At 46.7% G+C, this 25108-nt stretch overlaps 1 protein-coding gene across 1 annotated transcript in view; it reads left to right on the top strand.

Annotated features, from left to right (window-relative positions):
• The first annotated feature begins 2741 nt into the window (after window positions 1-2741).
• LOC119164522 (cholinesterase-like) overlaps window positions 2742-25108 on the top strand; it is a 35098-nt gene continuing 12731 nt past the window's right edge. The window contains exons 1-10 of the mRNA XM_075868466.1: window positions 2742-2989; window positions 3733-3887; window positions 4289-4671; window positions 6544-6677; window positions 9138-9468; window positions 10748-10960; window positions 12129-12306; window positions 16004-16116; window positions 18159-18334; window positions 20799-20972. Coding sequence (XP_075724581.1) covers window positions 2925-2989; window positions 3733-3887; window positions 4289-4671; window positions 6544-6677; window positions 9138-9468; window positions 10748-10960; window positions 12129-12306; window positions 16004-16116; window positions 18159-18334; window positions 20799-20972 — 1922 coding nt within the window. The 5' untranslated portion in view covers window positions 2742-2924. The remainder of the gene's footprint in view (window positions 2990-3732; window positions 3888-4288; window positions 4672-6543; window positions 6678-9137; window positions 9469-10747; window positions 10961-12128; window positions 12307-16003; window positions 16117-18158; window positions 18335-20798; window positions 20973-25108) is intronic.

The raw sequence follows: 25108 nt of genomic DNA, 5'->3' as shown, positions 1-25108 counted from the left end.
GTTTTGGTTTGGAAGACCTTTATTAGGCCCGAGGAACCGGCAGCCGACAGCTGAGATGAACGAACCAAGATGATGATGCTACGTGACAACGATGAGGATGCATGAGCAACACATGATGATGATAATGTACAGGTGAAGAGGATTGGTATACAAAATGCTTACACTGAATCCTCCCCACGTGAAAGCGGCCATCCTGGCCACGGCAACTCAAGGGGGCAAAGAACGTCGCATGAAGGGCTTCATACGGGAGACATGGACGACCTCAGTAGTTCGATAACGGCGATCTGCTGGGGCTACAAGTGGCGTCACGCGATAATTCACTGGTGAAGTTTCTTCAAGAACTGTGTACGGCCCGATAAATTGTGGCTGGAATTTGTCGCACAAACCAGGTGTGCGAATAGGCGTCAAAAGGAGCACTTCGTCTCCAGGTTGAAAGGATACAGCACGATGAGATTCATCATAAACCAGCTTTCTGTCTTGCTGTCGGGCTTCAGTGTTTATACGAGCACGTTGGGGGCTCTCTGCGAGCCGTAAAACGTATTCCTATGAAGAGAATGGAGATGAATCCGCATGGCAGGTAAAGAAAGAGACGTCCAGGAAAGAAGTAGGGGAGCGTCCATAAACTAGGTAAAATGGTGAGTAGCCGGTTGTCCGCTGAATAGCCGTATTGTTGGCAAAAGTGACGAATGGTAGAACTACATCCCAGTTCTTGTGGTCTGGTTGAATGTAGGCGGCGATAATGTCAGCAAGAGTGCGGTGGAATCGCTCAGTGAGGCCGTTAGTTTGGGGAAGATAACTAGAGGCAGTCTTGTGAGTTGTGCCAGAGGTGCGAAGAAGTTCGTTCACTAGTTGTGAAAGGAAGGCCCTTCCACGGTCGCTGAGCAATACACGTGGAGCACCATGACGCAATATAATGGCTCGGAGGATGAAGTCGGCAATTTCAGAAGCTGAACCGGTAGTGACGGATGCCGTCTCGGCGTAGCGCATCAAATGGTCAACGGCTGTTACTATCCATCGGTTTCCAGCAGCACTGACTGGAAGGGGGCCATAAAGATCGATGCCTACAACTTCGAATGGTGTGGCTGGGCACGGAAGAGGCTGTAGTGTACCGGCTGGAGCAGATGTGGTATAGTTTTCTACATTGGCAGGTAGTGCAGGACCCAACGTACCGAGCTACACTAGTGGTAATACCTGGCCAATAAAACTGACTTCGAAGGCGATCGTAGGTTTTGTGGTAACTAAGGTGACCAGCCGTCGGATGGTCATGAAGTGCTTTGAGGACTTCAGACCGAAGTGATCGGGGTAGAACGGGAACCCAGCACTGACCGTCAGGATGGTAAATTTTGCGGTACAGCACCGAGTTGTCCAGCTTAAACTGCGAGAGTTGGCGACGGAGCCTCGCATTAGGTGGACGGAACTGCCAGTGAGGTAGCCTATAATACGTCGACAGTATGGGTCAGCCAGCTGTCGAGAAGAAAAATTGTGCGGGTCGTCCGAAGGCAGCTGGTCCATAGAGGCGAGAGAGGAAACCGCCGTAGACGTGGACTCCGAGGGTGTGTTGTGCAAAGTGATTGGGGAAACGCTGAGGGGAGCCGCTGGTAGTGGGCAGCGAGAAAGAGCATCGGCGTTGCTATGCTTTCTGCCACACTTGTATACGATGACAAAATCATACTCTTGTAGGCATAGAATCCAGCGGCCGAGGCGTCCCGACAAGTTCTTGAGTGTCGAAAGCCAACATAAAGCGTGGTGGTCGGTCACAATGGTGAACTGGCGGCCGTGAAGATAGGGACGAAATTTCTGCACTGACCAAACGATGGCAAGGCACTCCTTCTCGGTGATCGTGTAGTTCCTCTCGGCTGCGGAGAGGACGCGGCTGGCGTACGCAACGACTCGCTCTCGCGAAGAGTTGTCGCGCTGGAGGAGGACGGCTCCTAAACCGTGGCCGCTAGCGTCTGTATGGAGGAAGGTCGGTGCACCATCGTGAAAATGAGAAAGTACAGGATCGGTCGTGAGACACTCTTCAAACTGTCGAAAGCCGATTCACATTCCTGAGACCGCTGAAAGGGCGTACCAGAAGCAAGTAGCTTATGGAGTGGTGCGGCTATGGAGGCAGAGTTTTGTATGAATCGCCGAAAGTAAGAGGCGAGACCAAGGAAATTTCGCAAATCTTTCGGCTTGTCAGGGCGAGGGAAGCGAAGCACCGCAGCAGTTTTCTCAGGGTCTGGACGAATTCTGTCCTTGCTCACAACATGACCGAGGACCTTGATAGATCTGCTGGTGAAATGGCACTTCTTGGTGTTAATTTGAAGACCAGCGCCCGCAATATAAGCAATAAGTGAATGTTTTGAAGTTCCATTCATTACAAAGCGTTCAGACGTACTCAGTCATCATCAACAGCAGAACATCAACAAAGTGAACAGTTACGCAGGTTCGCATGTTACGCTACGTACACGTAGTGGGTTCTTCCCTGATTCGCAAAAGAAGCACTTGTGGAATAGTGGGCACTTAAAAACTGTTGTGGCCAATCCTCGGAAGCAGGTAAAAGTCATATCACAAGGATCAAGCAAGCAAGCAAACTCTGCCGCTTCAGCGATACTTTGAAGCGGCCAATGTTTCGCGCGCAATGGTTAGTTTCCTTGCGGCACGGTTGAGGCATCCGAAACAGGTTATCAGGTCGGAAGCCGATTCGCACGAGGCCCGATTATGCTACGGCGGCGTACTCTTGAAGGCGAATCGCTCAAGCGTCTCCTATTTATTTTTGCTCTACTAGGAATAAAGCTACACCCGCTCGTTTTTCGACCAAGCGCAAGGAGGGAGAAAAAGACGTGGATCGCTGCGCGCGACAGCATCGCACGTGTCAGCCTCGGGTGGCGCTTGCAGGCCAGTGTCTTTGAAAGAGCACGGCCGCCGTTCGTCCACCCTCCATGGACAGGTTTCTGCTGTCCGAACGGTCTAACTACTTCGGAAACACAGGCGCAGAGCGAATCGAGTAAGTAAGAGGGCCACAGAGGTTACAGAAAAGCTGTTCTTGCACATTATTTTTCTGTTTTTTGTTTGTTCGTTTTCTTCAGAGTTTTGGATGGGGCAGTGTCTTCCGAACATGTCTGCTCATTGAAGATACCATGGTACAGTTTCATTAAAGAACAGCCACAAGAGAGCTGCCCGCTTAAGCACAGTCCTGAACCAATTTGTAATGGAGGTAATAAGCGAACAATAGTCGCAGCTCGGATTTCAACCCTTGCGTGCAGGATGGCGGGTATGAGAAGTCGACATGCCCCGCCGTGGTGGTCGAGCGGCTAAGGTACTCGGCTGCTGACCCGCAGGTCGCGGGATCGAATCCCGGCTGCAGCGGCAGCATTTCCGATGGAGGCGGAAATCTTTTAGGCCCGTGTGCTCAGATTTGGGTGCACGTTAAAGAACCCCAGGTGGTCGAAATTTTCGGAGCCCTCCACTACGGCATCTCTCATAATATGTTGGTTTCGGGACGTTAAACCGCTCACACCAATTATGAGAATTTGACGTATATTTAATGCTAAAATTGTTTCGTACCACTTTATTTTGAGGTGTGGATAATGCTTGTTGTTTCCTTGCATTCACCTACTGTGCATATTTGTCCTCATAATTACTGTGTAGGTCATTTAATGAAATAGCTGAATAGTCTATGGCTGCGAGCTCGCTATGTAGCGCTATTCAAAGCAATTGTCCATCGTGACGAGTTCATTGCGGCTGCAGCAAACTGCTCAAGCTGTTGCCAGTCGTGACGCTGGTGGTGACGCTGGTGACTTTCGTGGCGTTCGTGGTGGCGTACAAGAACCGTCAAGAGAGACCCGCCTGCGTTGTCCAGACGCACGAATCGCAGGTCGAAGGCAGGGCTGTCATGGTCGAAGGTATGTGTGAGATTTGTGCTGCGGCGCTGCAACGGTGTGCCTATACCCAATGACCCGTGCAGACAGTTAATCCAGGGAAAGCCCGGAGGATGTCAAATGTAATGAATTGAAGTAAACGAAATATCACCCGTTCCGTCGGTGGGAGCAGAACGCATGCACCACTTTTGAATTGCGTGTCCGATGCTCTCTCTAGTAGTAGTTCTTGGTCCAATTCAGTTCATATCGATTTCCATCGCAAGTAAACTATAGTTACGCGTGATGGTCAACGTCATTCATGCTCCTGGCATCATTGTCTGCACAGTTTATCTGGTTGTGTCTTACGTGAAACAAGACCCTAAAAAAGGCCCTTTCTAGAGCCGGCGAGGAGCACACACGACATAGCTTTCTATACCTTCGCATAGGTGTCCAAGTCGTGGAGTTCCTGGCCATCCCGTTTGCTGAGAGCACGGCGGGCTTGAATCGGTTCCGCAGACCACTGGCACGTTCGTTGCCTCGCAAGCTGAACGCTCGCAGGTTGGGCCCTCCCTGCTTCCAGAGGAGCAATAATGCCTCGTCGACCACGGCAACATCCGGAGGGACCGCGACGACAGCTACTGGCTCGCGTCCGTCAGCGTCCGATGGCCCGCGCCAAGTACTGTCCTCTGCGGCCGCAGCCGTTTCGGAAACATTGCAAGAGGATCTCCGCTGTTTTAGTGGAGTCACTCCTCCAGCACACAATGTGCTGGAAGGCCATGAACAGCCGTCGGAGGACTGCCTGCATCTCAACATCTGGGTGCCACACATAGTAAGGATGTTACACACCGAGTCATGTTAAAATGAACTGCTGTAAGAGTGGGCTGAGTGCAACGCTGAACATAACGACATATAATTTGGCCTAAATGATTTAGAGACCATCTAGAGGTCAAACATTTTGTTTTGGTGTTGCAGTTGTACACGAGTCTAAGAAAAACAACAAAAAAAAAGAAGTTACCCACGAAAAATTTGTGAAAGGGGGCAGTTACGCATGTTTGATGATTCAAAAGCTGTCCCCGCTACTTTCGCTTTTACTTCGTTCGTCGGTTCCTTTCACCCCTGGCCCAGTGATCCTGCTCATCATGCGAAGAGAAAGAGGGCCGAAAACGCGTACCGGTCATATAGTTTCTTAATATTAACTAGAAGAGACTCGGACGCTGCGGTCGTTCAGCGACCATGGGAATGATGGGTAGTACACACATTTGCCTGGTCTTTGTACTTGCGGGTGGCGAATTGCACTTGCGGCTTCGTTTATTGTTGGTTTCGGTTTTCTTTTGAAAGAAAGAACGAATCCTTTTCAATTTCATGACTCGATTCGAAATGATAAGCCTAAAAAAATAAGGTGGTGAAGCGACACTGCTGAACATTTGTTGATTTTTGTTTAGTGAGAAAGCAGCTCCAAGCCACAGGAACACACATGGAGACAGAAACAGGCCAGAAGTACGAAGATTAGTAAAATCTTTGTACTTCCCATCCTTCCCATGCCCGCTGAAGCGCCCTGTGTTGCAGCTCCCATAGACACTAGCGCCAGAGTTCTCTCTATAGTGTATATTAGAAAACTCTATTGTACCTGCAAGCGTACAAGACGGTTCTTACTGTGAATGGCATGACTATACGCGAATGTTAACGTCGTGACCAACAGTGGAGGTTATCGAAAGCGAGAAGAAGCGATTGTTCTTTGGGATCTGTGGCGCACCCGAAGCTCGTATGACTGCCGCGTTTTGATTGTTTCCTTCGACGGCATTTCGAACATAATTTGTGTGTTTACTTGAAATGTTAAAAAAGAATACCCGAAAGAACTTAGAGACCCTTTAATGACTGTACTCGTATACTCAGAAGGTTAGTTTGGTCTTATATTATTACTGAAATAGCGTAAATCTTTGTGCGGTGTCAATAAAAAAATCATTTGAGCGTTTATGTGGTTCGTAAATCAGAACATACTTTAAATAATGTGCCAATACTCTAGGTAATGTTATGAAACGCACATACCAGATTCCTAAACATCCTGTACAGGCCTTGCGGGAGCTCCATACGCATCCTCAGAAGAAAGTACCTATACAAGAGGTGCGTTTTTATCTGAATCCGTAAAGAACCAGCATTTCTTACCGGTGGCTCTTTTTGTTATTCTAATTGAAATATCTACTTTGTTTGCAGTAAGCAGGAGTCACACTATGATTTTAAGCACTCCGGTGAGTAATTAACGCCTCGAGACCGTACAGTAGGCCCTTCTCATAAATGTAAAGCTAGCTTTTCCGGCGATGCAGTTAGTCCAACTAATTTTAACCATTGTCACATCTGCAAACACTGTTCAAGCGTACCTTGCTTCCACAACTACGCGAGAAATGTAGACACAGCTCCCTGGATATGAGCACGCATAACAGACAAGCACCAACCCGTGAAACTAAAGGACCTCTTCTCCAGTTGAAGAACAATAGGTGCCTCCAGTAGTTGGGCGAATATTGGGAGCAAGTAAGTGAACTTGTGGATTACGAAAAGGGTCATTTGAAGTGGCCCTGCTCATTTGTGCGTGACGAAACTTGCAACTATTATGCATATCTACATCGTAAGAAAGACTTTTGCTGACCTGACTGGAAAGCACTTATATTCCGCATGACAAATAATCGGCGAATTTTACTTGGCGCAGGACTCTGGTAACGCAAGCACGTCATCCGATTCGGCCGAGGCGAAAGAGCATCGCCCCAAGAAGCCCGTGGTCGTCTTCTTCCATGGCGGAGGCTTCCAAGAGGGATCCAACAGCGATCCCAGATATGACGGCAGGTAATTCACATGTGTCAGCGTAGACGCAGCCCCATCTGAGGATCAGGAAAGTGGCTGAGGTTATTTAAAACTTAGTAAGCACTAGCAAAAGCTACGTTTCGCTCGGTTTTGCAATTGCTATATATATATAATATGTGCACACTGTCGTTTTCCACTGGTCATGTGGTACCGCAGTGGCGAGGTTCCGAGCAAGCGCCGCTGCGACGCCTCTCGGCATTAGATCAGGTGGCGTGATTTCACACCTACCACACTTGCGCTGTGATGGCTCGATTTAAATGTGACGTGATTATTAACCTCTGGAGTCGTGGCGTATTATAACTGCTCGTCTAATTAGTAAGACATGCTGTACGACCTAACAGCCATGAAATATTGGAAACATAGGTGACACGACTGGCTAGATTTGTGAACAGTTCTCGGGAATATTGGTGTCGCAGTGTTTTTAATAATCATGTCTGACACATTTACCGAGAACAGTGCCGATATAATCGAGATTGCCGCCGTGGTAGCGCCTCGGTTGCTGACGGGCCTCGGCTGCTGACCTGAAAACACGGGCTTGATTCTGACCCTGGCAGTCGCGTTTCGATAGCGGCGAAATGCTAAAGCCCCGTGTACATAGATGTAGGTGCACGTTTAAAAACCTCACATGGTCGAAATTTCGCAGGGCCGTCCATTAAGGCAGACGTCATGAAAATATTGTTGCGAAGCATTGTGCGTGAGCCCGCCGTTAACTTGCAGATGAATAGGCGATGAAGCAGCTGACATGCCGCGCAGAAAAGCTGATACAGTTAATTATGTAAGGTTTCTTCAGGCATTTAATAGTATTTGTTGTGTCATATAAATGTTCACTGAGTACAGTCTCTCCCTCTTTCTCAACGCCGACATGCGCGTATGCCTGTGTGAGAGAGAGTCTAAAAGAAATTTGGATTATTAGAGATTCAAGTCCACAATTTCCATTCAAGGTAACAGATAAGTGCCGAATTAGCTTGGCATGTGAATATTGCTTTACTTCAGCCCCACTGAAGTTTAACACGATTGCCCTCTAACTCCTCTCTACTGCAATATAGAAAAATATCAAACTTATGGCTCTGCTTCAGGGGTACTGGCCATTACGTTAGATGACCTTTCAAGGATTCAGGTCTGAAGGCTACCCGTTCAGGGCGTAGAGGCTACCGAATCATAAGAGCTGTCTGCTGGAGTGCTGCTGTCCAGCCGAGGTGGCCAAGTGACCCTGAATATCCAAAATTCTGCACGTTCATTGCACCTGCCGTGAAGTTGGCGCAACCACCACTCCTCTTGTTTACGTAATGAAAATGAGCCTGTGGACAAGGCATTCTAACTTACGACACCCAACTCATAAGATCAGCATTCTAGGTCACTGGTTTGGTTCATTCCTTAGACATAGCATGGTTAACAACATGCCTACCACAGTGCATATGAGGCCAGTGAGTTTTGTGTGATATGCCTGTGTTAGTAAGCTTTGAGGCCGAAGGGGAGTCAGGTGTTCGGGCTTATAGGCGGCACTCCATGAGAATGTGTCAGGAGCACGTGTTTTTGACAGGTTGTCCGCCTGGCTGAACAGCTCCCCGCTTTGGAACCAAGGGCAGAATGCAGATTGCCTATGATGGCAAAGCGCAAGGTCAAACTATATTGAACTCCTGTGCACTTGCAAAATAGTGTGGATTTTATTTCAAAGCATGCTTCCTGATGAGAACACTAACGACTGCTGTAATGTGATAATTCTTTTTATTTTTCATATCACTCTTACTTATAGCTTATGATCAATGGATTCTAGTAATGCACGTAAAGAACCCTAACTATCACAAAAAAACAGAAACAAATAGTATGATAGTTATACAGCAACAACTATAATAAGAATAGCAACAATAACAGTAGTAACAATTATACAAATAACAATAATAATTCAGTTAACTCGACTCATAAAACGCTATTCAATAATATCAAATTGTTTTTACATGGCAAATATTGTGGTACAGTTTAAAGGCGTTCGTCCTTAGTGTGCATTACTTCACTGACTCGCTTCACCGACTTTCGTAGTGAAGGGACGTTAGAAAGCACATTCATCAAAGATAGTTTACCAGAAAATTTCTTCCTGTACCATCCTCTTGCTGACCTCACTCCGACAAAATTCCCATGACGTAGCGTGTTATGATTTTGGTGGAGAGTTCTCAGACTGCGTGCCTCACGGTTATGGTGCTACTGATTTCATCTCTCCTTCACTGTGGCGCAGTCGCTCTTTTGCTGACGGTTTGCACATCAAGGCAACAGTATATCAGTAGAGAATATTCGCTGAGTCATTACAGCCACTGACGTTACATTCTTTCTGATGACATGGCAGGAGTGTGAACTTAAGTTTTGCTGTTCGAGATAACACGGATATCTCACGTCGCCGAAGGAGAATCAATAAGCCAAGACGACTGAGCGATTTTGCGGCCCGCGCAGGTATCTATCAGCGCTTGGTGGTGTGGTAGTGGTGGTTCCAAATTACCGGGTCGGACCACTCGGTTTCATCAGCTCTGGCGACGAAGACGAACCTGGCAACCTAGCCCTGCTGGACCAGATGATGGCACTGGACTGGGTGCGCTCGCACATCGACGACTTCGACGGCGACCCCGGCTGCATTGTGGTCGCAGGAGCCGGATCGGGGGCTTCTTCGCTGGCGCTGCACCTCCTGAGCCCCGAGGCGCAGGGCACAATGACGGACCTGCGGCGCTTCATGCTGCACAGTCCATCGGCCTTCGGCCCTTTCGCCGACCAGAGCGTGCCCAGAGAGGTAGCCCATTTTCCACTCTCTTCGAGTACGTAACGTTTACTTTGTTTTTACTTAGTTTAGCACCGTTTCGTCTCCTGTCAGCAAGAAGTGTGAGGAAGGGTTAGCAACCTGTGTACCATGCTCGGCGATTGAAACTGTGAACTCGGGGCGTGCCCGGGTGCTGGCGGTGAAAGATACAGTGAGGGTGATATGGCACATGGCGCGTAATGACTGTATCCGCTAAATGGCCGTTTAATGTGCGATTCCTTGTGGCGACGGTGTAGCGCTGCAATTCGTCGTGACGCTCCAGCTCCATACACTTTGCGCGGCAAGTCAGAGCAGAGTTCTAAAGCCACGCTAAGCAGCGCTCAGCCGGCGCCCCGAAGAACCACAGACTGAACGATCCTTTACCTGTTTCAGCCACCCTACGTCACAGACACTCTCGCGCTCATCGTCACTCTCCCTGCCAGCAGCCAGAGTGCAGATTGATTGATTTGTGGGGTTTAACGTCCCGAAACCACCATATGATTATGAAAGACGCCGTAGGGGAGGGCTCCGGAAATTTCGACCACCTGGAGTTTTTTAGCGTGCACCCAAATCTGAGCACACGGGCCTACAACATTTCCGCCTCCATCGCAAATGCAGCCGCCGAAGCCGGGATTCGATCCGGCGACCTGCGGGTCAGCAGCCGAGTTCCTTTGCCACTAGACCACCGCAGCGGGGCAGCCAGAGTGTCGAGTTCCATTCGCTGAGCACTGAACACCTACGCATGAGCATACCAAATAGCATAGAGTTTCCTATGCGTACCCTAGAGGGAACTCTGGCACTCCATGGCAGCTGCAAAGCATGGCGCTTCAGCGAGCATGGGAATTCTGTGTAGTACACGGATTTTCCAGGTCTTCGTACTTTGCGTTCTTTTTGGCTTAGCGTAGCTTGAAGCTGCTTTGTCACGAAACAGTAATTGAAAAACGCTTAGCTGTTGCGCTTCACCGCCTTAATCTTCTGTTTTACCGCTTCGAATCGGGTCACGGAGTTCAAGAAGGCTTGTTCTTTTTTTTTTCTACACAAATTCGAAACACAGCAATAAACGAAGCCACAAGCGCAATTCGAGGCCCGCAAGTACGAAGAATATAGGCAAATCTGAGTACTACCCATCATACCCATCGTCGCTGAACGATCGCAGTGCCAGAGTGCACTATATATATAGTTCATTTTAGGAAACCCTATGCCAAATAAGAATGGTTGGTGCATTTCTTAAGTTGCAGGAAACTTAACGTTGACATTACTGTGTGATGCGCAGTCTCAGCAAAGCCTGGTTCCCCTGGCTCGCAGCGTTGGTTGCAGCGGCACCGGCACGACCGAGCTCCTTCGATGCCTGCGTACAGTATCAGCCGACACGCTTGCGTTGATTGAGCCTGCACAGGGCGGGCCATTCGAGCCGACCTACGAGAGCCAGTACCTTCCGGACACGCCGTCGGGCTTGCTCCTCAAGATACCCCCTTTCCGAAAGCAGGCACGTAGCACACGTGTGTTCGTTTCTAAAACGCTTCAACGAAAATTATAGCTCCACGCATTGTGCAACGTAGCTGGACTCCGGGAGTTTCTTCAGTGTGGGAATACGCTGTTTAGGGTTCGTCCGTGCAATATTAAACTAAATTATTTTGTTAGTCACGGCACCACATCACCTATTACCAAGCGTTATAGCCGGTGTGATATCAATAACCGTAATGTTAGCATATTTACCCCTCTCCCCACCCAAAAAGAGAGAAAAGAAACTTCAGATCTTGTTGAAATGCGGCAAAGTTTTGTTTCGTGCCACATCAAAGCCATTCTTGTTCGGCGCGGCACATGTCGTGCTAATTTGTATAGCTTCGTCAAGTTTCATTGAAATCGCATGTTGTCGAAGACTGGTGTAGCTTTGCACGCAACCAACCCTACAGAGGAAGAAATAGTCAAGCCGGCTTTCTTGAGTCATTAGTTTCGGTTATTTTTGCCTCCCTTCTTTGGAGGTGCACATCAAATCGCACACGTGGCAGCCAACGCCTGAAAAGGCAGTAGAAGAATGCGTGTGCAATGAGGCGCCACCATTTCGAGAGCCATCTTTCTTGTATCGGTGTGGTTCACCGCGGCTACAGCCTACACTAGTCATGAACGCCTCTCCTGCTCCGACTCTGGACGGCGTCTTCCTTCTACCTTACCTAGCTGCTGTAGAAACAGCTTATAGGCTTATGCAGTCCTGCAGCGCTCACTGTATATGCGGTCGTTGATGCCATGATGCAGTACATCTCTGCGCCGCCTTTAAATCGTGGCGCCATCTCTGTACAAAGCATGAAGAGGATAAACACAGATGGCGTTGGTATGCAGTTGAGAAAGGACCTTAGTTGAGAAGCGTGTGTGGGACGGCACTCTAAATAATTCGCGCATAACTCCGCTGTTTTCAATAGTGCATGGAATTCCTCGATCAGTTAGGGACCTATTCGGCAAACGAGCAGCATATGCTGTCATTGCCAGCAAAACTAAAAGAAATTCGCGAAGGAAGATTCGCGCTGAGAAGACATCAAGAGCTGAATCTTCTTTCGTTCGAAAGGTATTCGAACCCAGACCTTCCAACGGGGTAAGTAGGTGTTTTACCACAGACCCTTGCAATTCATGTCATTCCATCTCACTCTATTGGCTTCTAGGTGCTGTTGGGCAACGTTGCAGACGAGGGACTCCAGGAGTTCAGTGCTTTCAATGAAACCCTGCCCTTCGGGATCTCTCCGGATGCGGTGCTTCACAAATTCTTACCGCGGGAGCTTGCCAAGCATGGTGTGCACGACGCGGAATCGTTGCTGCGTGTTTACCTCAATGACACGACAGGTACGGCTGTTGAAGAACCACTTCGAACATTCAGACAATGAAATAGCTGCGTTGTGTTGCAGGTATCTACAATTAACCTTTTCTACAGTGATATTTAAGAGCCACAGACAGTTTATTCTGACTCTTTCTAAAAAAAAAACTTCCGGATGTTCAACAGTTCTTCAGCTGAGTTGCATCTATATTTGCAATGGGTGGAAATCGTAATTAAAAATGATGCACCGATTGCAGCCCTTGTAATGCATGTTCATCAGCAAAACACAAAATACCTGAGTGCATCAAAGCGCTTCTCATAGGATGTGAAGCCTTCAAACTGAATTATACTCGTAAACAGGTGCTGAAGGCCCGTATGCTCAAATTTGGATGCACTCTAAAGAACCCCAGGTGGTCAAAACTTTCTTAGCCCTCCACTACAACGTCTCTCATAATCATAAGGTGGTTTTGGCACGTTAAACTCCACATCAATCAATCAAAAACTCGTAAACGGGAATGGATGCTGGAGCTTTACTGAATTACGTGTTTTACACTAAAGGAATAGGTGAGGGAACCATTCGGCTTCGGGCATGCTATTCGGTGCCCATTTCGTTAGTGAAAAATATTTTTGGAAGCAACAGTTGGTAGAGCGAATTTCCCATATCTTTGTAGCAATCAAGGAATCATTTTTTTTATTATCCATTGGACTGCTAGCTAGCGTAACACTGCTGGAGCACTGTGGCTTCTTTGCTGTGGGCTTTGTTAGCGATATTGATTAAAATGTAAGCACGTGACGCTTATAACTGAAGAAACTGTAAAATATTTTTGGACACTGTTGCAAGACGACTGGTCATATTTTTTTTCGATGAAGTTTTTGTTTTAGTATCGGCCAGCCATTGGCACTGGTAAAATGGTGATACATGCAACGCCAGGTAGAAGCCTTCCTTTTCAAACAAATCTTAGCGATGGTGTGACGTCACACTTGACGTTTCTGCTGGGGTCACGTAACTAGCCTGTGATGGTGACGGGAAGTTCCGCTGCGGCACTCTTTAAGCTAAGAAAATGTGCGACACTAAACAGTAGCGTTACATATAATACACGAAATCCAGATACAGCGCAGTACTAGCGGTAGTGACTTATAGCCTGGTCGCTACATATGTCACATTATTTTAAGTGTGCCTGCTTGTACATAAGCTGTAGCCTGTTGCTAAAGCCTATGTAAAGCAGTCAGCACCTTTAAGTCGAACGCTTCACTGCGTGTCCTACAGCAGTTTGATTGACGCTCATACGTTCGGGTTCTGTTGCCAAGATGCTAACCATACATGCCTACATACTATCCAAGCCTACCGAGGTATTATCTCAGCAAAAGCTCCCAGCACTTTGCGGCTGGCATCAATCAAACTAGCTCTGGCCACGCATCGAAGTTTTCGCGTTAACGATGCTGACGGCTGTACGTGCGTTTTTTTAGACGATGTGGGGCACAAAGCTGATTTCCGTTTTGATCGCAGTGTATAAACGACCACTTCTAGCCTACCGGCGTTTCCAGAAGCTTTCAATTGTGCAGGCATACGCAAACGCTATATACGTTTGTGTATAGCATACAGGCTTATATGGATGCTTGCTGCTATTTATAAAGCACGGCGATGTAGTTTCACATTAAACGGAATAACCGTCCGCCATATTACTGACCCGACTCATTTCCAACGCCATAAGCAAATCGTTAGACGTCATTTCGTTCACTTCTTCACGGTCTTGTTTTTTTCTTCTTTTTTTTCGTTTGCTGGCGAGTTAGTGGCTCTCATCCACAGAGCGCTGGCTTTAGCACGTCCGCGCTGTTGACCCAGCGTGGTACAAGCACAGCACTCGGCCAACTCGTTTCTCTATCGCGCTCGCCTCACGACTGAAAAGCAGGAGCAAGAAATAAGTAGAACGGGAAAAGGCCATTCGCGTGGACAGCGTTGCCTGACCTTATATGCTTCCACCCGCGCGCCCTCGGCAACACGCTAGTGCCTGCGCAGCCATTAGAAAGGCACAGCATTTTTTGTTGCCTGCCGGGAGTATTTTCCCAAAGGAGCGTCAACAAGTGCTGTGAGGTTACGTTCAGTCAGATTTGAAAAATAAAGAAAGTAATGTTTGTTGTTGCAAACACGACTGCTCTACCATTCTTTGCCTTTTACTTCACTAGTGGTGTTTCTGCGCAGTTTTGCGAAAGAAAAAAAAACATCAATATACGTGTCAATTTCGTGTCCGTGTCACTACGACCGCCAGGAACCAAAATGTTTGCTGCACTTGGCAAACATTTCGGTGCGTTCCGATGGCAACCACTGCGTGCGTCGTCTTCACCTAAGCGCACAAAGTCCTCAGCAGCGTGATGTAGTAGAATATATGTGCCTTTTTTTTATTGGAGGGACTGCTTCAAGAGGCTACCATTTCCACCAGCATGTATAGTTGGCAGAGCAACTCTATTCTGTTTCAATATTTTTTTTTGTTTGTTTCTCATGCACAACCTACTCTAAGCAGCTTACGAGAGTATCTTAAATGGTATGTGCGCTGGTGTCATGGTATGATATATTGAGCATTTAACAAGCGATCACTTCAGGTGGAGCTAAAAAACGCGTCTTCCTTGTTTGCATGTGACGCTTTCACTGTGCCTGCCTGTTTTTTGACTAGTTAATGGCGTGCATCCGCAACTGAAGTATGGGTGCTGTATTCAGTCAGGGCGCGTATCGCGTTCAATCGACACTATCCCTGCTGAATAGGCAAAGTAGGGCTCCCAGATTATGCAGTCGTGTTGACAGTAAAATCAGCGAATGAATTGTTTATAGTGCGGAACTAGAAAGAAATTGTCCAACAACACACTACAGGAAGACTGACCGTCCGCGTTAACTTGGTCCTAGTGTGGAGGTGGTAGTTCTGCTGAACTCCACTAGAGCTCCTAGTAGAGCACACTGGGTTATTCTCTTTTGAGCGGTTCAGCGTTATCTCGCTCGACAAGCAGCGCAAGCTTTCGGAGCTTGCGGTGCGCTCGGGCGTTTTGGTACCGCTCTAACGAATTTAAGGCAGTGGGTCAGAAATGCAATCGCCAGAGAACCTAGACGCATCCGTTGCTGATCATGAAACGTTTCGAATGTGACAGTATATCTAGTAACTGCGCCGGAATGTATAAATGGAGAAACATTCTAGAATATCGTGTAAGACATGACAGCGCACGTCTGACACCAACGTATTACGTGTCTTGAACGCGCCTTAGGTTAGTTTTAGCCTTACCAAGTCCCGCCAGGACATCTATCAAGCGCATCCAGAGTATGTTGGATATATAAGCTTCTTCTCTACAAGCCGCCTTGACTAAATCGGCTTCACGAGCAAAGCTCGGCACACTTGTTTAAAGCACCGAAGCGAATAATACCGGACTGTTTGAACACTGTTCACTGACAACGTGTGCCTCGAAGTAGCCGAAATTTACGCATGCACTGCCATCAGTGATGCAAGAATAAACGTGGGTGATCTCATACCAGGCGTAGTCGGCAGACGTCGCCAATACAGTCTAGATCGTGCTTCTCGAGCATTCTATACAAGCGAGTTGAGCTTATTGTCATCATTGTCAACACACATTTCCATCCTTAAATCAATTAAAATGTAGTACTACCGCAGTATTATTGTAAGTATTATTTCAGAGGATTAAAGGAACGCACCTCCATGTAGTGTGTTCAAAAAACTTTCGTTCCAGGGATATCGTGGGACGAGACGCAGAGCTTAATTTCTCACCTGCTCGGCGACCTCCTTTACGTGTGTCCCACCACAGTCCTGGCACAGTACCTGAGCTGGGGATTCGAGAACCAGGTGACTCCGCTCATGAATGCAATATTTTTTTGTTGGCAGAGCGCGCCTCCTGTCTCGCGGTGCTCATTGTCACTTAACGTTTTCACGCGATGCACTGAGTTTTGACTATATTGTACAACACCACGCGACAAAGTGAGATTAGCAGAAGAGTCGATTGTATGTATTTACGTTTTCTCGCGAAATCTGACAGTCGAGCATGAAGACAAGGAACCGATGAGGACTCGTTTTAGTGCCTCTCATATGCTGTTCAACTAGCTGTGAGATACCAAGAAGTCCTCCGTCACACACCAGGCTCCATAACATGACTGAACAAAAAAAAAAGATTATTATTTTTTTCGATAGGCTCGTTTGTTCGTTACCCACAACCGAAGAAATCCAACATACAGCTATGCCAGCTAAGGCATAGACTAAGTAATTGTTGTCTTTAACTGTAGCGTAGTAATAATGACGTAAATTTGAACAAATTCGAGGACAAAATCGCAATTTTTGGTGGTGAGGCCTCAACCCACAACCTTCTAACTGCCTGTTAGATGCTCGACGAAGGAAACTACGAGTTTAATTTTTTCGTCTTTAACGTGATTCTCAGTGCTATTCCAAGCAACCCGCTTAGATTTTTTTTCAAACGTAGAACAGTGTATCTCATCAGCTGATAGTTTTAGAGGTTGACATAGGTTCTCCCCACTATCGCACTCAAATTTATCGTAAACCCCTTTGACATTTAGTGACCATGTTAGGCAATATGAATTGGAGGGAAGTGATAGTGGAGGCCATGAGTAAGCGGTGTTCTGGCTTACTGTATTTGCCTCTACACTACCAGCGCAGGACAACTCGGCATAATCTTGTCTAGCCTTGGTTAAATAACGTCCAATGTAGGCTCGCGTTTGCTAACTCTGGCTGATGTTGGGTAATGTAGACCGTCGGCTGTTACATCTCGGCAACATCGTCTACATTCAATCAAAATTCGTCAACAGTCTCGAAAACGAATTTACTGAGTTGATGCTGCATTATTTTTTGTCACTGTTAAAAAAAATAACCACACAGATGGAATGTCGTGCGTGTTTATTATGCTTACTGAATGTTTATTGCATGTTTATTATGCTTACCTGGAAATGATGCAGCATAGCCTATCAAACGCTGCTGCATCACTTTTCTCCTGTAAAGCGTGCTTTGTCTTATGCATTGTAGTACTGTGGCGAAGTAAAAAGTTTTGATATTTGTGAAATTGAATAGAATATATATCAATTAGTGTGGTTGACATTTTTATAGTTAATCAATTGACATAGCGTGAAATTAAAACTCTTTTTCTAAAGACATCTTTTATAGACTTTATTGAAGATTTAATGTAGTTGTGTCCTCTACAAGATTTATGCTATTGTTTCTAACGCGAAAAGCCACTGCGGTACGGACAACAAAAATAATTATTAGTATAGAAGAGAAAGAAGGGAAACAACTACATATGCTAAACTTGTCATTTCTTTTTGTAGCAAAAATTATTTAGTGCATCGTTTTCAAACACATAATTCGCAAGAACGTTTCTCTTCATTGTACACATGTGCAATCAATGGTGGCACCTCTCAAGGTTAAAATCACAAACTTAAAGCTGCGTATATTGTGGTTCGCCTTTTATGCATGCCTGTATCACTAGAGCTGATTCTACATTTGGCAGGTCTTGGAGCAAGCTAATGTGCGCATGCTCTTCGCGTAAATGACTGCACGGCCGTAATTTGAGCAATATACTTCGCAGAAAATCTCGTTTACAAAAATAAGATGTATTTATATAGATCAAAACAGTGCAACGCTGATAAATGTTGAATGTGGATCAGTTCCAAAATATTTGCGCTGCCGTTAGCGTCTTCGCACAATACAAGCATCACTTCACAAACGGTGAGTTAGGCGTAGCACAGGCATTGCCCTTCTATTACATCCCCCAGTTAATGCATATAAAGAGTAGTGGTATGTGTGCCACAGCGTCGTTAGCAAAATGCGAGCCTATTTTTTCAGACAGATTCTATACAGGAGTCAGCATACCTCAACACTCGCAGGTGTACACGTTCCGTATGAACCAGCGGTTGTCATACAGTGCCACCAAAACTATGACTCGGTACGAAGACGTCGACCTTTTGTTCGGCCTTCCACTGCGTCAACCGAGAGCCTCGGAGGCTGAGAAAAGCTTCAGCCGGGAGATTATTCGAGCTTGGAGCAACTTCGCAAAGTTCGGGTAAGCTAAGCTGTCAAGCGTCAGAAGTGGCGCGTTTACTATACATCACTCTTGCTAATGCTCTTACGCGGCACGAGCTAGATGGAGCTGCGCTTTCTGTATGGCATCGGAAGCAGTAGCACTTCAAAGCGAAGAAAACACAGAACTGACGTGACACAAGGGAGGCGTTATGCAACGCATTCTCGTGACCTTAGGAGTGACTCGCATGCAGTTTTCCAAGGCGGTAAGACGCTGAATAAATCGATGAGCTCAGTTTCATAGAAGTATGCTGTTACCATGAAAGGAAGCTTCCGTCAGCACTGAGTGGTCAAGTACGCAACTGTCACTAAACACGTGCTTTTTGCGATTACATAGAGCGAATCAATCGCAAGTCAGCTGATGCTATATAGCAAAACACGCGGTTTGGTGAATAGGTGCTGTTTATCTCAATTTTGATTAGCTTACAGTACAAGAATAAGCTGCTGAAAATGAACTATCACGAACTAGTCCAAGTTTCCCTTCTTAATGCTTTAAGGTTTTCAGTGCTGTATTTCGCACTAGCGCCAATTGCTCTTGTACTGTATACGGTCATTCTTTAACATTGAAGTTGATCAGTATCTAAAATGAACAGATAAAACTTGTGTTGCCCAGTTATTTGCGTTGTAGCTGTGTAGAATTGCACCAGATGTCACGCAATGTGGATTGCAGAATGTGTGGGTGTTTTTAAGGTGTCCCGCAATACACAATGATATTCCACAAGTCATCATCGTTGTCGACGATCGCTGATTGTGCGAGGAGACGCGTGTGCAACCGTGTATAGTTGCGCAGGTTGTGTTGTAGTTCCTCAGTTTCACACCAGGTGTGCTGCTGTGCCGCCTGCGTAAAGTTTGGGTTTTCACCCGCTGCCAACTGACGGAAAAAATACTAAGCTACTACTCATCAATGTAATCGGCCTTCTTATGGTAGTAGCATTCCGTCGTTCTTGGATTCGTGTGCGCATTAAGACGGGCAGCAGCAGCGTAGCATACCACCAGGTTTCCCGCAGAGTCAATTGCGTAAGGTCAGGGAGCTTTTCATCTCCGTCGTCGTCATCATCATCATCATCATCATCATCATCATCATCATCATCAGTCTGACTACGCCCTCTGCAGGACAGAGGCCTCTTCCATGTTCCGCCAGTCAGCTCGGTCCTGTGCTTGCTGCTGCCATTTTACACCCACAAACTTCTTAATCACATCTGCCCATTTAACTTTCTGTCTCTCACCCGCTTGCCTTCTCTGGGATTCCAGTCAGTTACCCTTAATGACTAGTGGTTACCCTGCCTATGCACTACGTACCCAGCCCATGTTCATTTCTCCTTGACTTCGACTATACGATATCCTTAACCCTGGTTTGTTCCCTGACCTACTCTGTTCTCTTCTTTTCTATTGAGGTTACCCCTATCATTTTTTTTTTCCATCGCTCGCTCCGGTATCCCCCATTTAAGCTGAATCCTCTTTGTAGGCCTCCAGGTTTCTAATCCGTAAGTAACTACCGGCAAGATGCACCTGTTATATACGTTCCTCTTGAGAATTAGCGGCAGATTACCATTCACGATTTGGGAATGCTTGCTGAATGTGCCCTACCCTATTTTTACTCTTCTAGTTACTTCAATATCGTGGTTTGGCTGCGTGGTTACTACCTGTCCTAAGTAGGCGTACTCTTTTAAAACTTCAAGTGCTTTGCTACCTATCTCGACGCGCTGTTCTCTCTCAGGCTGTTTTACTTTACTTGCGTCCTCTGCAGGATAATTTTGAGACCTACCTTTCTACTCTCTTTGTCTAATTCAATAATCTTGAATTGCGATTCATCCGCTGAGTTACCCAGCCTTGTCTGTCTGACGCATTACGTGGGGCCTTACATCGAGGAAAAAAATGTGGAGCTCACTAAGAGTTTCTCAGGTAATACATCTGGCGCTTATGGCCCACTCTGACTCTCCAACATTTTTTTTTTCAATAGGACTCACTCGTATGCAGGTTCTATTGATATAGCCAGAGGGAAGGGGGAGGAAGGCTGTTGAACACTTTTTCTAAAAAATTTCAGTTTTGCACGTGTATATGTGCACGTATAAAAACGCACGCAATGACAAAACTATGGTTGACTTCCCCTCCCATCCATCTACCCACACCCTAAAAAAAAGATTTTCTGGCTACGTTACTAACAGACTAACTAAAAAATTTTCTAAGCTGAACTTAAACACAAACCCACGGAAATAATACTCACCGGAACTCACTCAAACCCTTTGGTCGATCTCAGCGAATGCGCAAGATTGCCGACCTATGCGTTGGGCGTACAACCGGCAGTCAGTTTCGAGGTGTGTGGCAGATTATTGCGAGAGAAACAATTGAGGAGAACTTTGATCTTATTGTTTCATGTAAGTTAACGAACCACTGAGATGAAATGTAACGCATCGCATTCGTTTCCTACATCGGTACGTTCCATACAGAAGCCTGCCCGTGGTAAATGATAGCTCGACCGGGACCACCATTGAGTGGCCTGTTCACTCGGACAGCGAGCATGTCACGGTCGACATCAGCGCCTCCTCCGGATTCAACCTCGTTCCCGACGAGCACCGAGGTCACTGTCTCCAGCTGCGAGCTCTCGCGGCCGCCGACGTCGTGTAAAAACATAATGCCGCTTGACATCGACCACAAATGGACGCCTTATCGCGAAACTGATTTGGCGAGTACGTACGCCACTGTGGAGCGATGGCGGCTTAGGGCCGTTCCACGCTCTCCCTGCACAGCCGCAACGCATGTGCCGGGACCCCTGGCACACGCAAGCGGGGGACAAATAAGCCGATTGGCGACGCTCCTTCACCCTCCGCTTGGGTGCGGCAGGTGTGCCGGGACGCGCGCTACAGCTGTGCGGCTAGCGCATGGAACGGCCCCACCGAACGCGTGCCGGACCTGTTTTCCGTCTGTTTTCTGAGCGTATGAGTTTTGAGTATGACTACGGAAAGATCCGGTTCGGAGAGTGAATCGAACGCTGTGCGCGGAGTGAGCGCCATCGCGCGATGTATACCCGTAGTTCTACGTTGAGCGCACTGCTCGGGGCTTCGTGCTGCGCGCTAAACTTGATTTCGGCATCTTATGTACGTCATGTTCAAGAATGATATAATTTTTTAACTTCTCGTGTCCGCGATGTCGTATTTTTTTTTTTCGGAACTTCTATATTGTTATAGCAGTTACATATTGAGTAAATATTACCGAAAAGTTGGTAGCGCGTAAAAGTATCTCGTGCAACATTGGTTTGTACGAAATATTATCGTTTGTTCTTGCATTTCAATTCTTTGTAGGCAAATATAACTCTTTCTGATTATGCTAAGAAACAAGCATTCCGTTGATATTATTCTGCGTATACGATAATGCTTTTTAAGGATGGTAGACCTCCTACATTCAAATGGCAGGCAGGGAGTACCGGATACAAATATCAAATAGTGCTCAAAGCAACCTTGCCTTCACTCGTAGCACTTGCCACCGATGATGTTTTGCCGATATGTGTGCAAGACGCTTCGGCAGTCTCACCCCGAAGGCTGGAACGCGATGACGTAAGCGAGCCAAGTACGCGTCGCCTTTTCATTCGGGTCTCACTGGACACCTGAACTGTGCGCGTTACGTTGACCACGTTTGCGCCAAGTACACTTGCGAAGTTCCCACGATGCCATAACTGACTTTTCAAAGTAGCGTATGGGTGTCTGGTAGGTAGTTGTACTTCAAAACGCACCAGAATGGAAGCCGAAATTAGGCAAAGTATGCAGCCATGTCACTTAATGCTATCGTTAAATTTGTAGCTAAATGGAACCGGAGTAGTATTATGAGAAGTGTTTGCTATTGGTGAATAAATAATAACATTTTGAATAAGTAAACCTAAAGAAAATAGTTATGGCACCAACCAGGCGATTGCGTCGTCAAACGCGTCGAAAAGAAGCTAATTTGGCGCAAATGGTCACCTACGGTGACCCTGCGTATTACCCACTCCGTAAGGAGACGCGCGCACTTTCCGTAAAATTCTAAGCAACTGCCCCCTCGCCCCTTAGGAGGAAATATAATTGGACACGCTTTGGAGGGGAGCCCTTGCTCAGTCGTGTCGTGGACCAAATTCAAGATGGTGGCAGAAGAGCCTCTAGGAAGAATGAACACCTGTGCTTCTTATGAAATGTTCTATTGAACAACCATTGAGTTTACCGTTTTTACTGAACGTTAGAGAATCCTTGTTGAATCTCATGTGTTATGAGACATGGGAGAAAATACGTTCTTAATTACAAATAGAACGAGCACTGATAGTTCTTTCGCTTGTGCTTGTCTTCTTTTGCACTGTTTTTCTCTGCAAAATTGTTGCAGAAGTCGGGTGAGATTTACTCGGACTTATTTCAACAAAATTATATAACAAAATTACGAAATGTTTCGCCTCCCACTGTGGTGTCAGACCGTCTATGTAATTTTGTTTCATAATTTTGTTATGTTGGAGTAAATATTTTATATTATGTTTTCACCTTTTACAAATGTTTGACCGACTAGCTCAACAAATCACACTTCTAGAGTATCTCATCGGCATCATCATCATCAGCCTGACTACGTTCACTGCAGGGCAAAGGCCTCTCCCATGTTCCGCCAGTTAACCCGGTCCTGTGCTTGCTGCTGCCAATTTATACCCGCAAACTTCTTAATCTCATCTGCCCACCTAACCTTCTGTCTCCCCCTAACCCGCTTCCCTTCTCTGGGAAGCGGGTTAGAGTATCTATGGCACGTCAAAATCGTGAGGCATGTAGTTTTTATGTCGTGCCGTGCGAAATATTGCGTATCTGTTTAGATCATTCGCGCAACACTGTTTTCCGCCATCTCAGCCCAAGTTGTCCTCGCGGCAGGGCATGAAAAGGCTCCGCGCGCTCGTTGCTTATCGCGCCGTCGCAGCGCGAAGTCGAGTCCGATCCGGAATGGTGACGGGGGTAACCGGCGACTACCTATAAGCGTATAAACAACAAGCACCGGGCAGTCGTCGCGACAGGCGGAAACTGGGACATCCGGTGACCGAGACGCGCGGGCCGGCGATAAAGCGCGGCCGCGCTAACAAGAGCCACAAGAGGAAGCGAGTTGGCAAAGCAGCAACTGCAAGAAACGCGGCAGAGAACAACGCCGCGAGCACGAATTCGGAGAAAGTCGCGAAGGCACTCCGGGCTCCCTTGCGCGGCCACGACCCCGTGCGGCGAGAACACGGAAGTGCACTCGGGAAGCGCGCTCGTCGACATGGGATTAGCGGCAGCCGGATAAGGGCCGTCTTAATCGAGCTCTCTCGACGCCTCCATAATCAGCCGTTGACCACGTTGATTCGTGGGGCCCTTCGATGCTGTGTTCATGGCGCTTTGTTTAGATTTTTTTTTTTCGTTTCGCTGCGTGATGAGAAAGAGAGATGAGCGCGAGACAATTGGTGAGACATTTCCGAGATATGATTGATCTACTGCGACATCGGCCTTCGTAAATCGTCTTTTGCTCGTTCTCTATGATCGGCAAGTTGCACTGGCATTTGTGCACTGCGCATAAGCACCATGCTTAGGGCACCAGGTTAGTATGACATTTATTTGTTTAATATTTATGTATTTATTTATTTGTTTATTTATTTATTTATTTATTTATTTATATGTCGAATACTGGCAGTCTTTCAGAAGCCACTATAGGGAGAGTGAATTTGAAGATGTACAATAAATCTAACTACATATTGCTAATGGCATACGGTACGTCGAGGAGTTCTGAACCTTGTAAGCAGAAAATGCAGCACACTGCTATGCGTGATAAAGTAGTATTCCACCCTTTCCACAAAGTTTAATTATCACCCGCGAGCCATACCTCATTTAATTACCGATACACAATTACATTATAATTGCAGTCAAATTATCGTGCATTCTTGGTGACGTAATCCCACGAAGGCATTCTTCGTGTTTTTTTTTTTTTAATTAGCTTTTTTGCCATTTTTTGTGTTCATGTGACTTTACGAAAAGCCACTCCTTCGCCGTGCGAGCCTGTCTAGCCATGAGGGTGGCGTGTCGTACAGGACCTCCATGGCGCTTTTTAATGTCCAGGTGACATTTGGGTATGCACTCCCGTGTTGGACTTACACCCGGGTTACTCCCGTGAACGACGTACCCCGGTAAGGAAAAAGGTCAGAACGAACTCCGATAGACACGCCCCGTCGTGAGAATCTGAGGGTTAGGGTGTGGCCTCTGTGAGTAGCTCCGGCTGTGCGCGCTGCTGAAGCGAATCATAGAGGCTATTAAAGAAAAACGAAAAAGTAGAGAAAAAATTTCCTGCGGGTAGATCACAAAGGGTACCTTGTACCTGCTTCTGACTATCGGCAGGATATTGTTTCGGGAGAGGGGGGACGCAAACCGACGTTTCATCGCGGTGAGAAAGTTCCGCTACTGTGACTAAAAGGGAGGGGTGGAAGTGTTCCTTTGGCGCACCCCTGCCGACATTCATGAACTTTCTAGAACGCTTTTATTTACAAATAATAGAGAACTTTTTTCTCACTCTTTCATGTTCTCTAAGTTTATTTCATACCATCTTCTTTCGCTCATATTATGTGACAAAGCGCTGAGAGTCACATGGAAGAAAGAACGAAAAATTGGCACTCATCTGTTTTTTTTTTGTTTGTTTCGCGTTTTCATAAACCAAGCTTTGCGCCATGGATAACATGTTTAGCAAAATTACGCACAAACTCGCACAGGAAAATGTTGTTCTAGAGTCCCACGAAGTTGAAATG

Source organism: Rhipicephalus microplus, chromosome 1, assembly GCF_043290135.1.
Source record: "Rhipicephalus microplus isolate Deutch F79 chromosome 1, USDA_Rmic, whole genome shotgun sequence".
Classification (NCBI taxonomy): domain Eukaryota; kingdom Metazoa; phylum Arthropoda; class Arachnida; order Ixodida; family Ixodidae; genus Rhipicephalus; species Rhipicephalus microplus.
Note: the sequence above shows the minus strand (reverse complement) of the source record. Positions and strands in the feature narration are given on the sequence as shown.